Genomic DNA, 15030 nt, shown 5'->3' with positions numbered 1-15030 from the left:
CCTGGCCCTAATCCTAATCCTACTCTTGAACCTAATCCTAAACCTAACCCAAACTCTGAACCCTTAATAAATAACCCTAACCCTAATCTTTACTCTAACCTTATCACTAACCAATGATAAGCCCTCAAGGGGTAATTGCCCTGATACAAACCCTGCCCAGTTTAGAACAAAGCAAAAGCACACTCAAATGGAAAAATGCCATTTCAAAAGCATTTACAGTTACGCATAGGTTTTTCCCTCATTGCTGTTTGAAATCAACCAGTGCCAGGCTGATTATTAGGATTAAAAACAAACAAACAACAATTGGGTAGAACTGATTTCAACATCGTGGTGTGTTTTCTGAGAGTTAGCACTGGTTTTGTGTCTACATGGGAATTTCAGACAGCACTGCCTATGAACAAATAAAAAATAATCAAATCTGCTAATTTCAGGTGTTTGTGTGAGTGAATGTTTTGCTATGTTAGTGTTGGTGGTCATGTCTTAGTAGCTTGCAGTATATTCATTCTGTGCCGTAGTGATTAAAGGAACACATCTGCCATGCAACTTTAGAAAAATATAAGTTTGGGATTGTTAAAGAGTACATTGACTTGTGACTTACAGCTGATTTGACCCGACATATTGTTGCTTTGGCGACAAGTCCTGGTATCTACAAAATGTCAGATGTTCAGGACAGAAAAGAAAAAGCAGCAATGTTGCAGCCAAGGCACTATCCTATCCTATCCTATCCTTTGACGTGACATGGTGGCTTCATTTTTGGGATAAGACAGCTAGGATGGGGACAGGACATCACTTAACTGATTATCTGACCATTAATCCGTTAAAAAAAAAAAAATCATTTTCACCGAAATTTGAGATACAAGGTCTTGTCACCCCAGAGACGGTATATATTCTTGTACAGAAACACTCGAAATGCTTCAGAATGAACTAGTCTTGGTCAAGGCTGGGATGGAGAGAGAAGCAGAGCGAGGGGAGGAAAAGCTGACACAGCACAAGATGTCTTGGATGGATGAGAAGACACAGCTGGAGCGGAGGCTAGACGAGCTAGAAAGGAAGATGAAGCAGGCCCAGAAACACAGGGAAGAAGCAGTGCAGGCCCATGCAAAGGTAAAGGTCAAAACCCAAGGGCTTGTGATGTTCACATAGTCAGGTAGTAAGTAAGAACATTGTCATTATGATTTTGTTTTACACTATCACCTTAAAAAAAGGGGGAACACAATAAATAGGTCCATTGCCTCATGTGCTTCAAGTGAATGCTGAACTTGAATCCGTTGAGGACGGGCTGATTTTGCTACAACACACATTTCCCATAGACACCTGCCCCAGTATACTCAGGACTCATCCTCAACGGGTTAAGGACTTTCTCAGGCCTCAAATTCTATTTGATTTGGGTCATGTCCATCTCGACCTTGACTCTCACAATTTGGAGAAGGTATCAGGACTAGTTCTGGGGAGGGCATCAAGGCCAAATTTAATACCTAAGTGCCTTAATTGTTTTTGTTTTTGTTTTTCCTTTTTTTTTGTGGGGGGGGATTCACTTTCACTGACATTGATTTGACTGGTGTTTCTTTACTTGGTAACAAAAGTTACTACTGTTCTTTTAGGATGTGATACTGTACAATGTAATATCTCAATATCTATTTACTGACAATATCAGGGGAAATGTAAGATTTTACATCACACTCTGGAAGAAAATATATGTGGGCAGCAATGCAGATCTGTGAGAAGGTGGGAAAATTGTTCAATTTTGTCTTCAAGATTAATAGTATAAGATTTTCTAGTTAATGTTACCAGAATTCAGTACAGCCAGTAGTGACCTTAAACTCTTTGAATTTTGGAGGGCATCATGGCCAGGTGGTGGGATATAACAGCATTTAGCCTCATGGCCTCAGTGCAATTTTAGCCATGCACTTCTTATCATTTGTCAGTACTTCAGTTGGTAAAAGACATCCAGCTATGATGAGTTATTAATCATTTTGGAGCTTAGAATCCCTCCATTCCAAATCCAACCTTGACAAAAAACAAAACAAAACAAAAAAAGATGTCTTATTTGGCAAACTTGTGTGACAAGCTAGTTTTGTGATGCACTGTTGAGTTAAAAATACATCAAAGACCCTCTTGGCTTGATCATATGAGAATGCTTTAACTGTATGGAAGCCACAGAGAACTTGTAATGCATGAATCAGTATTTTTTTAATGATCCTCATGGAGAGTTAACACCAACTGTGAAATTATGAGTTGATCAAATTGCTGAATAATGTTTGAATGTCTTTCTCTGCCATCAAATGATAAGATTGACTGTGGTATGTCTTGTCCATTGTTATCATCATTGTGGCATGCAGAAAAAGAAAAAGTATCAAAAGGTTGTCAACAGACTTCAAGACAAGAACCAACTCTTGGAGGCCAAGAATGAACAGCTGGAGCTGGAGAAGCAAGCTTTGAGGTATGGTGGAAGTAAGCCCCTAACACTCTAGTGAGTTATTGGGATCACTTGATGTCTGGCATCTGTTGTATGTTGGACACTATGTGGTGTGCATCATGTGTACACTTTGTACATTTTTACCTTCTTCTTCTGGAAAACATATGGTTGAAGTTTGATGAAACATGTAAAAAATGTCTTGGGGGATCATAGTTTGTGTACAAACAGTGTTAGTGTCCCCATCAGAGCTCCTAGAGCAGGGTCCAAATAACCAAAATTTGCAAAATTTTGATGATTGCTGACATTTTTATCTTCTTCATGTTCCGTAAAATTGATAGCTTGATTTAGACCAGAGGTTGGCAGGAACTAAATCATGGGAGGAGGGATTATAGATGATACAAGTGCTGGTGATGCCCCTAGGGGTACCTGAAAGGAATTACCCAAATACATGTACTTTAAATCTTGAAGGAGTTGCCCAAGGGGACTGTAGCAATCCCAAATCTCAAAAGAGTTTGGAAATAGTGTACCTCAGAGGGAACACCATGAAGACAAAGTGCCTTGCTTATATGAACACCAGACCCATTGGTCTGTGCTTGCTTGTGGCCATGTACTTCTTTGCTGATATGTTCTCACATGTTTATGAATGCCTTGAACTGTCACATGTCATGAAGACGTAAAACCATGCACCCCAGGTCAGTTACTGACATAGGACATCCTTGGCTGATAACCAGCTGTTGTGCAGTGTGGTGGTTTGCTGGTTACTCGACCCTTTTTACTCCTACGTGAACCAGTGTGTGTAAAGTTTGGTGTCATTTGGTTTTCATTTCATGTGGACAATTATACTTTTTAACTAACAATTGATGCAGAATTTGTTTTATATGAATTACTGGAGTCCTTTGCGTGAGCCATTGAAAGCCTAGCACTGTTCATTTTTGTTCAGGATAAGATAGAAAATGAGCTGCAATAATTACAGTTCCTGAAGCTGTCTCTCAAAATGTAATGTAAGTAATCTTTACAACTATGTTAGGAGTGTAGACGCAAATACGCCAAAACAAAACAAAAACAAAAACAAAACAAGCAATAGAAACAAAACAAACCCTCAAGAATCATTAAAGATGTATCCCAATACAGTGAATGTGGCTCTTTAATTACTTGCAGCACTGAGATGAATGGTTTATTTGATGTGCACTGATGACTCATGTAGACATCTTAGAGGCAAAAAAACAAAGAAAACAAAACAAAAACAAAAAAACATGCCCCAATAAAAAATCTTGGAATTTCTAAGTTCTGGAACATTAATGAGTAAAACAATGGTTCATGCATGTCTAATAGGCCTTGTCTGCTAACAGTCTAGTGCATCCACTGATACATAGATGTTGTGTTTACATCCGAAGTGCAGAGTTAGAGAAAATATTTTTGTGGACCATGATTCCTTGCCATAGGAAAAAATAAAGGTTAGAAAAGAAAACAGTTACTGAGAAATTTTGTCCAAGATACATTGACAATTTTTGCACTTTGTACTCTCTATTGTGAAGAGTGAGGTGAATGAAGGTCCATTAGCATTTTATGATAAGGCAGTACTCCCTGCTTTTCAACCTATTCAGACTCTGCCTTCCTTCATCATGGGCTCTGCTATTGTCTGCAAACACTACCACTTCTTTTCCCCTCCACCAATCACTCTGTAATCCAGTGTGTGACCTCTGACCTCTGAACTATTCAATTGTGTGTGAATCCATTGATCTCTGAAGGGAGTATCTAGATATCTTACTGTCCCATTCATGTTGTACAAACAAGTGAAGCCGCCGTGTCGCAACCTTATTACCAGACGCATTCTAGATACAGGGTAATGCCCGCATTTTCAGTGTCAACTCTATGTTATTGATCCTGGAACATTTTACACTACAATTCTGCAAGTAGTGCTGAAAATATACCTACTCTTCCTGAAAAAAGAAAGGAAAAAAAAAAGAAGAAGAAGATTGTGCTGTTGTAATGTGCTTTCCATGGTATTATGCCTCCACTCTACATTTTGGAGCACTGTGTCATTCTGTTCAATCTCACCACAACTTATCTCAACTCTCACACAACTTTATTCATTACATGGATTCTGAGAAAGTTAAAACTGGTTCATATGGATGTAATTGGGGTGAAGGTGATTACCTGCGTAGTGCAAAATACAGTTTACCAGCACTGATCTGGCAAAATCTCAAACTGTTTGATCTTTATTCTCTTGTAAACTCACAGAAAATATCACACTTCTCAATCCGACACAAAGAAAAGACCATATACCCCTAATATCTATACAATTAATCATTTTCTATTTCAAAGAAAACTTGGATATAGAAAATTACATTCATGTGGACTATAATCCAGTATACATTTATAGAATGTGCAATGCACATACATTGGAAATGTGAGTATCAAAGTTCAATAGGACTTTCTTACTCAAATGCAAGACACCTGTTATAAGGCACATACGGAAGTATGTGGAAGTATGGGATATAGAGGGGGCTGTTCGCTGCTCCCTCAAATATACTTTTGTACTTTGATATCATATTAAATCTGTACAAGATATCACTGGTCATCCTGTATGCTACACTTAAGAAATCATAAATTTGAAACATAAAATTACTGTAAAATCAATTCTTCTGATGAACACATGTGACCCGCCACAACAAAAGGATCCTAACATCGCTGACGGCTGAGCCGAGAATATTGAGTTTGAAGTCAAAACATCGAAATCAGTCTAAGCGATTGGATTTCTGTTTTTGACATAATTTTGTAGTACAATGTATCGTCTATCATGTGACGAAATTTTTAGCCAAATGTTATCTTTATTCATTTCCAAACTCAAAATCAAATAGCTGACATTATTTTTAGCACCGTATGGAGCTGAATCTTACCATTATTCATTTCCAAATGATGAAAGGAAAGGCAAGAAATAAGCTTCTTTCTGGGCCATGATTTTATGACTTTTGACAGAACAGAAACATGTCCGAAGATTTGGATTTAGCGCTTCAGCTAGATGCTGCCCCTAGCAACAAGGGAGTGATCTTATTGGTCAGTGCATGGCACCCTGGTTACTGATTGGTCACTGGCGCTAAGCTTGAATGAACATAGCTGGGGTTGCTATGAGCAGACCGTCTATTGTCAAGAGGTGAAAACTGTCTTTCCTCCCCTTGATCACGATTGCGTCGGAAAGAAAACTTTGAAGGGGATTTTCTCGAAACAATGATTTCCTAGACCACAAGACATGGTCTCATAAAATCAACAATGTCTCCGCAACTGAGTACTTTTATGAGTTGTGTTATATACAAAATTTAAGTGGAAGAGTAAGTAAATAATGTCATGTCATTTTTCAGAAAATTGTCTTCCTCGACTCTCGATCCTTTTGTTGTAGCCAGTCACACACCATAGACAACATTATACTAAACATGCAAAAGTAGTGTTCATCACATTGTTTGCATACGACTGATGTACATGTACCCGTGCATACACAAACACACACACACGCACAAAATGATACATAACTTAAGTTAGCACAACATGATAATGATAAACACACTTAACTTTACATTCAGACGCTGATCCTAGAATTTCAGAGATATGCTAGTAGTTAATTATAGGGCACCAAAAGTGGCATGGTCACTTTCACCATAAAATGACAATTTCATGACAAAATATAATTTTCATTTACATGTGCAATGTCAGTATCATTGACAAAATTAATTGTCATTTCATGACAACATTGTTATTTCCTCAACAAAATTGGCATTGTCACTTGTCAACGAAAAATTAGTTTTGTCATGGAATTGTCATTTTGTGGTGAAAGATACAATGCAACACGTGGTGGCCCAAACTTATCTACAAGCTTGTCCTTGAAGTAAAGGATCACCGCCCGAATGTAATAAATGCCTGCTTTGGTGTGGAAAATTTGCACAGTGAAATTGTCCTCAATACTGATTTACGGACATGCCAATACGAAACATAGAATTGCAAAGATAGAATGGTATTAGCACCAAGTTGTCTTTGCACATGTAGACACACCCTCATGAATAATACATGATAACTAAAATGTCTGTTTTGGTATTCGCTACATGTTTGTTAAAATGTCCTCTTGTGGCGGTTTTATATAGCTTTGGTGCTGATCTATCCCATTGATATCATAGACCCCTTTTACACAAACAAAATAGCCTATGCACTGGCTACTTGTGCCATTGTCACTGGCCACATTGTTCACATTTTGTAGACAAAACCTTTTACATGCATTTTACTTTCGCAAGTTCTAGCTCCTCATGAAATTCAGGAAGTTTCATGCATGTGAAATAAATTTCTGATCAGTATGTAAGACATACTCAGGTGGGATTTGAACCTATAATCTCATAATTGCTACAGTCTTGTCAAGTCTTGTCCAGATAAAAATCAATGTTTGGCATAATACATGGTAATTACTATTGTCTTATTGTGCTTTGACTGACTGCTCTATATACATGCTCTTTGAGAGTGATCAGACATGTGACCACCTCCCACAAACCTTCAAATAAATCATTGAGAAATGATTTTCTTCCTTTTAAACTACGTGTCAATACTGTTTGTCATAAATGACTTGTACACAATCATATCTGATGTAACGGAATTAAGCAGAAATAAATCAAATCAAATCAAATCAAATCAAATCAAAGTGTGTAAAAGGAGTTCACTCTTTGCTGTTACACAAAACATTGCATGCAGCAAGACTATTGTCTTTCCTATTAAAAGCGATTCATCTGATGTAGCGAGACTACAAACAGTGGATGCGCATGCGAAGCATCCATCACCTATATCCACTCGTCTTGCTATTATAGTCGATAACAAAAAAAATGACCAAAGCAAAGCAGGTAGATATATATAGGCGGTGAATGCCTCCATTGTTTGTAATCTCGCCGCAGTAGACGTATCGCTTAGCAAAGACAATAGTCTTGCCACTTGCATCAGTCATTTAGCATTACAGCAAAGACAGTAGCTGCATCCTCCTAGATTATGGGCTAAGCTGTGCATTGCACTTTTGATTATTGTCCAACATTAGCTCAATGTTCTACCAGCTACTCTTTGACCTGGTAATGACAAGGAGAATCAAAATATGAAAATACCTCTTCATACATTCAATTTCAAATTGAGAATAACAGTAAGCACTTACTATTTCTAAGACAGTTCAAAGTTTAATCTCAGCATAAATACTTTTGAATTAAATGTCTTTTATCTATTTTAACCAGTTTCAAACTGCAGATTCTTTTTTATTAAGATTCATGATGGATCTATGACCTTATCCCAACATCAGACCATCATTATACAACCTTTTTTCAACCTTCTTATGACTTTATTCCAACTATAGAGCAACATTATACCAAACTCATAATAACATCATCCCAAATGCTACACCAACCACATACAAGTTCATGCCAATAGTGACCCCGTTGGACCAACACTAACTTCAACTCCATGCTATATTGCATCAACATTCTGACAACGTGTATACAGTTATACATTGCGCCTGGTTCAATCATCCCAATGTTGGCTAACACTAACTCGACTCTTACATTTTAGCAACATTTTAGCAACAGTTGTGCCAGGCATACAGGTATTTTTCAATCATTCAAATGTACAACAAGCGTAAGAACATTGATATAACATTATCAATACGTACATGAATCAATTGCAATTTTTCCTCCATATCATATGATCTGGTCACCAACTGCAACCATGCCGACCATTACTTGCCACCGTTCGCCCAATGAAGTTATGCCAACAGCTATCCACTATGCCTCAGTGACAAAAGTAAAACAATGACCCAACGTTGTGCCAACTTAAATGAAAAACCATGACCATGCCGACCTGTGCCCAACATAGGATAGCCAATCAATATCCACTGTGGATCATTGACAAAAGTAGCATAGTGGCCCAATGCTGAGCCAACATTAGCTTTAAAGTGTGTATATTTATATGCGATAGCAAGTATTTTCTCATGGGTTTGTACTCATAAAGATGTTCATTGAAGAATTTGATAATTAGCAAATGCAACCCTAAATGCTGAGTTGTCATGGCTATATCATTATTTTTCAAGAAAACTTTCATGCATACACTGTACAGGTAGTTCAATAATCAATTTAAGACTTTGGCAAGGATGACATAATCTCCTCATATCATCTGATTTGCATTTACTTCTCTCTGTCAGAGAGAAATAACTAGGTTTTATCTACCTTTGTGTCTAGCTTAATTTGGCATTCATGCTGGGAATTTCATCACAGTCTCCAACAAGCCACTCTATGGTTCCCCTTTCAGTTCAAGGGATGAAAGCACAGTGTGTATTCAAAGGGAGAGTTTTCCCCAATATACTGTATACCTGGATCTAATGAATGCTGGAAGACTCAGAAAAAACTTGATGCTGGTTTTGATACAAGGCATTTCACTCAAATATTTTGGATTCTTACAATTTCATTTACAGTCCTCTCTAAAACAAAAATCTTCAACATACATTTGTCATGGAAGAATAAAAGTAAAGGGAAGAGTGATGGAAGCAGTGAAGTGGAAGGCACTTTGAATTCAAAGAAAATGGAATGCTTTTGGAAAATGTTCAGGTGACAAATACCAGCTAGTAAGACTAGATATGTCATATATTTACCAGTAAATGATGCAATATTGCCATTTTGTTTCATAATTTTTTTTGTTAGCACTGTATCCTGGATTATGATTTTTTTAAATGTTTTTTATGCAAAAAGATTCTCTTCTTGGGACTTTTTTGTTTGTTTACGAGTCTGTTTGTTTTTCAACTGTGGCCCAACTATTTGAGGCCAAATTTGCAATTTCTGTGCCTATTGTTACACAGCCATGCCCCCTATTTTGTGTGTAAATGCATGTCACACAAAATGGGCACAATTTTGTGATTTTGTGAACATTTCCTTAGAAAAACTGTGCTTTGTCATGAAGCTCATAAAAACCTGATTATTTTTACACTTTTTAAAAGTTATATGAATTGTGGTAGAAATATGGTCAGTGACCATTTCCAATGGAAAAAAAAAACAAGCTTAAAACAGTGGAATACAGGATATATTCAAAAAATTACAAAATACATGAGAATTGCAATTACTTTTGGAACTTCTTATGGTTAACAATTTATATACAAATGAAAGAAGAGACTCCATTAGTGTTTGATGGGCTAAAATAAGATTTTGGGCTTAATTTGCATAATTAATCAATCTAATTATTCAAAATTAGAAATGGATGATTTTGAAAAATTGGACCAAACAATCTTGTAGATTTTGGTGCGTATGTCGTGTGTGCCAAATTTCGTCGGGATCGCACAACCGCTTATAGCATAGCCATTAAAAAAACCCAACATGTATGTTTTGTTTAGAAATTATAGAATGTGTATTATCATTATTGTTATTTGGTTACACAAGTAATAACATGGATGAAGTAGCATTGAGATATTATTTTATATTATATTATATTATATCATATCCATTGCTAAATTTCTGGTACTATGGTAGGAGCAGAGAGGGGGCTCACCTCTGTGATAGAAGTCTGTAACTCTTCATTGCAAGACCATGAGATGGTGCTACATGAAGTAGTATCTAGGGTACTATGCAGGGTAGTATGGAACCCCTTCCCCTGGCTTTTTTATATAGACACCAACCAACAATAACAATAAATTTCCATAGTCCAAAAACTATAATTGCAACTCCCATCAATACAAACAGTGCATATCTTGGTCCATCCTTTGGTCCATCCTTTGGTCCATCCTTTGGTCCATCCTTAGGTCCATCTTTAGGTCCATCTTTAGGTCCATCCAGTGGTCCATCTGCCATCTAACATGCAAAGAAAATAAAGCATTACTCTTAATAGTGTTCTTGTGAAATGCTATTTGTGCAGCAGCTCATAATACCACATGATCAGCTAACAAAATGAGATGGTAAAGACTTTGATAATTGTCTTCAAAACTTTTTCTTTGATATAATGAAATAAGTCTCAATATTACTATAGTACAATAGCTAGTAATATCACATGCACACACAAAAAAGTGATAATCATTCAATATCTTTAAAAAGTCATCAAAAATTCCTCATTACCCCGAAATAAAATTTCAGTTTAAGACTTGCTATAATATATCCATTTTCTGTTCCAAATATCTTTCATGTAATTTATGCCACTCAGTTATGTTGGAAGAAAATCGAAATCAGTCATCTACTCATTTGTGACCCATCCAATCTGTGTTTTACAGTTCGATGTATTGATTTCCGTGCTGCATGCAACATTTGAAGCACAGTGAGTTAGCATGTACTTTGATGCTCCAACCAGGGTTCATCTCACCTCCCTGATCAGACTGGAACCTATCGCCAAGCTGATTGGCTGAGCATGCTTACAATTATCACAAGGACGCTGACTAACAGAGAATGCATACGCCTGAGACTCCAACCCCAAGTACCTTCTGATCAGGAGATTCTCCCACCTGAAACCCCTAGCAAACGGGAGACTCCAACTTGATGTGCGTGAAGTACACAGTACGTGCCACGTATGCACCAAAAGCGCACAGGAGCATTGTGTCGATCCCGTGTGTACATACCAGCACTCTGTGCATTCGTTTCATGATATATGTATGTATGTACATAAAGGGGGCGGGGAGGGGGCAGTAGGTAGAGCAACTAGCTCACTCTTCGATCGCAGCGTTGACGCTCGACCAAAAGAGGTTCTTATTTTGCTCAACCTAATTGGATCCCCTTGGATATATGAAAATCTAATTCCAGACTTTAAAAAGGTGTCTGGGCGGGGGAAAGATCATTTTAAGTAGGAGAAAGGGAGAATTTGCAAAAATCAAAATGGCTTTTGGCGGGAGATCTCCCGTCGAAAGCGGGAGGGTTTGAGTCTCTGATGCACTTAAGAAAGATCTAAGTGTGCATGTCCAGCCTTTTTTTTTATAAACTTGGTTGTCTATCTGTTCTGAATTTGACCCAACTACTAGTTGTGCAAACAATAAACTTCTTAGATAGTGTGTCTGAAGTATACAGACTGGCAATATGTATGTATGCACCTTGCCCAACAAGTATTAGCTTCTAATAGGTGTTACCCAAAAGAAATCTGTTTAATACTTTACCTTTTTGTGTGTGTGTGCGAAATAAACGTTTATTAAATGTACAATTATTTGCATATTCATGCTAAGCAGACTTGTGTCAAAAATTAATGCAACCCTTTCTCACAATCAACTCAGACAGATGGATACCAATATCTCAAAAGATACACCAGGATTATTGCCAAAAATTCACATGGAGCATGAAATATCCGTATTAGATACACATGGAAAGTTTCAAGGGGTTTGATTGTAAAAGAAGGAAGACACACAGGGGCAAACTTTCGGGAGTTTTTATCCTGCGCTTCGCACAGTGCTTTGATGACTAACAAATTCAAATGCTTTTGTGTCTTAGCACAGAGATAATTGCAATCTTTTGATTTTGGTTTGATTTGATTTATTGATTCTTATAATATCATTGTACATGAACATGTACATGTTAACAAAATATTTTTTCTTCATTGCCTTTGTACAGTGTACAATGTACAGCAGAAATGTATCAGCAATACAATCGTACAATGAATAATACAGTAGGGCTACAACTTGAGTGTGGCTTGATTTGCATGCAGCCTTCGTTCCCTATCACCAAACCTGAATTATTGTTGCATACTTCTGCAGAAAAGTAAATTTACTTGCATGTACTTTACATTTCTCATATACTGTAAAAGTGGATATTTTCGCACGACTAATTTTTCGCACTTGGCCATGTCAGAAGACTTTCGCGTATATTTAATTCCGTGGAATCAAGACAAGTACTGGAACATATGGCATGCAAAAATATTTGCGTGCTTTTATTTTCGCGCTAGCTTCTCGTTGCGCGAAATGCGCGAAAATTTCAACATCGCGAAAATTACCACTTTTACAGTATGTGTATGTATGTGTTTCATGCATTAAACAATGTCGTTATTGCACACTAGCATGTATACAGAAAACACACTCTTCACCTAGATGTAAGCCTGATTTATGTTTTTGATACATGAAATATATCAGAACCCATATCAAATCAAATAAAATGAATTTTGCTCAAAGTGACTGTCACTAACCATCTCATTATCTGTATGTTTGCTCAGACATCAACTTATGTCCAGGGCCCTGTTTCATAAAGTTGTTCGTAGAGTTACGAACTTACGAGCGACCAGTGATCAGTTCTTGTGGTGAATTATTGAAATTCTAGTAAGTATAGCACATCGCAACTGATCACCAGTCGCTCGTAAGTTGTTCGTAACTTTACGAACAGCTTTATGAAACACCCCCCTGGTATGTTTAGCTTTTACACTTCACTATTCAGGATGAATTCTCATCAAAGCTCATACTGTATTTTCAATGACATTATATGCAGCATTCATGCTGTGAATATAACTTACACATTCAGGCGGTACAGCGAGTATCTTTGTGACATTGATTTTAATGACATCACTGAAGATTGGTCTGGTGCCATTTTTGATGGAAAACTCCAGCTCCCTTTGGTTTCCGGGCTGCAAATCAGTCCATGTAATTGTGATTCTTCTGCTTTTATGATCTCCGTCTACTGCCACGCGAATTCTGTCACATAGATCTCTTGTTGAGACACAATCTGCCCCTTTAACCAGAGGTGTCACCTTACCATTTTCGTAATAGTTCCACTCATAGTCATACTGCCAAATGCTGGTGTTGTTGTCCTGCAGGGAAATATCTGCTGTTAGTTTGGCTGTACCATTCACTCCATACGCGGTGCAGCTTCTGTTCAGGTGTACCACGAACTGCTCTGCTGTAAGCTGTGTACAGAGTGTAGCCGGTACCAAAAGCAGTATAAAATGCAGCTGTATATGCATTTTGTGGCTTGTAAGAGCTCAAATGATGCAACGTGTGACGCTTTCTGCTGAAAGAGACTGTCCTGAGCTCAAAACAGGAATTGTATACCTCTTTCCTTACAATTTTCGATGCAACGTCCAAGGCCTCACTTGCAACAAAATGGCACAGATATACAATTGTATCGGACCCTATGCAACGTGAGCCTGGTTTGGTAATGATGACGATGCAAACTGCGATGATGTATTCAGTGCCGTGTGCAACCGAGTCTCAATTCAAGCGCACTTGGAATAAATGTTTTCATCTGGGCTTTCAAAGAAAATAGCCTTTATTGTGTGTGCGTGTCCCCACTTTGACATGTTGTCACAAATAGACTTCATGAATATCACAGTTGTGTGATCTATTCAATTTATTTATGGACTTATATTGTATGAATTATGACAGCATAAATGGATAATCCAGCTACTAGACCAAGTGAGATTTGAATAATTTCAATGCCAGGGAAGAGTGAGTTTATTGTGGGACTGCCACCTTTTCCTAGAGTCTGTAGAATGGTAGAATTTATACAGCAGCTGGCATTTATACTTCCAAGATGTGTACTAGGGCCCCCCCCCCCCCCATTTTTTCCTTTTTTTTTCTTCTCATGTATTTGGTAAAAAAGAAAGAAAAAAAATCCTGCACTGTGTATTTGATGTACTCCATGACCCGCGCCTTGGGGCATACAGTGGTAAGAATAGAGTTTCTGCCAGTGGTAATTGTCAGCTATGGAGAGTGCAATGTTAGTTGTGAGGAAAGGGGAACTCTTCCTCTTTCCAATGATACCTAATTGTGTTGACAAATGTCATGCATGACTGAACACATGAAGACAACACTGAAGACAACAATGACAAATTGCGCTTTTTCCAAGTTTGCATTTTATTGTGATGGAACAATGCATGTCTCACTGCATGGATGAGATCTGTCAATGAAAGTGGCCAAATCATTAGGCCAGCCTGCATATTACAGGTTCGTGTTCTAACCTTTTATAACGTTCAACATGGCCATGTTGTCGATAACTTGGTCCTTCCCATAAAGGCTAAACCATTATCCATTTTTCTTTCTTCATATTCAAGACATGGTTTGTCGCTGCCAGCTGTGGGTTGAATATGAACAGAGAAAATGGACTGTGAAGATTGGCCTTTGTGGGAGTGACCAAGTTATTTTACAGGTAGACATGTTCAAGGTTATGAACCATAAAATGTTAGGAAAACCTGTAAACACAAACCTGCATTCATACAGGCTGGCTTATTTGGCCACTTTCATTGACAGATCTCATCCATGCAGTGAGACATGCAGTGTAATCCTTCACAATAACACACAAACTTGGAAAAAGTGCAATTTGTCATTGTTGTCTTTAAAGTTCATGTGCTCAGTCATGCATGACATTTGTCAACATAATGAGGTATCAATGGAAAGAGGAAGAGTTTCTCTTTCCTCACATCTAACATTGCGCTCTCCATAGCTGACAATAATGAAATAGTAGTCTTCCAAAGTTGGATTACCTTTCTTCTTCTTGATAAACACTGTGTAAGTTATTGATGCCATTCAAACTATGGAAGGACTTTCTGAAAACTGTATAAACTACCTTTGTGTGTGTGTGTGTGTGTGTGTGTGCGCGTGTATGTGTGTGTTATTCTTTTTGTTTCCCGTTAAATCTATTTTTTTGTTTTTCGTCCCTAAAATATAGCTT

The 15030-nt window shown here is 37.6% G+C and overlaps 1 protein-coding gene across 1 annotated transcript in view; it reads left to right on the top strand.

Moving 5' to 3' along the window:
* The window catches only part of LOC139723055 (centrosomal protein of 83 kDa-like), a 57232-nt gene that overhangs the window by 11902 nt on the left and 30300 nt on the right, over positions 1-15030 (top strand). Inside the window, exons 10-11 of the mRNA XM_071634329.1 lie at positions 899-1104; positions 2340-2440. Coding sequence (XP_071490430.1) covers positions 899-1104; positions 2340-2440 — 307 coding nt within the window. The remainder of the gene's footprint in view (positions 1-898; positions 1105-2339; positions 2441-15030) is intronic.

The sequence above is a fragment of the Diadema antillarum genome, unplaced genomic scaffold, assembly GCF_040938485.1.
Source record: "Diadema antillarum isolate AM-2024a unplaced genomic scaffold, OU_Dant_1.0 scf00000180, whole genome shotgun sequence".
NCBI lineage: Eukaryota > Metazoa > Echinodermata > Echinoidea > Diadematoida > Diadematidae > Diadema > Diadema antillarum.
This window is presented reverse-complemented; position numbering and strand designations above follow the sequence as displayed.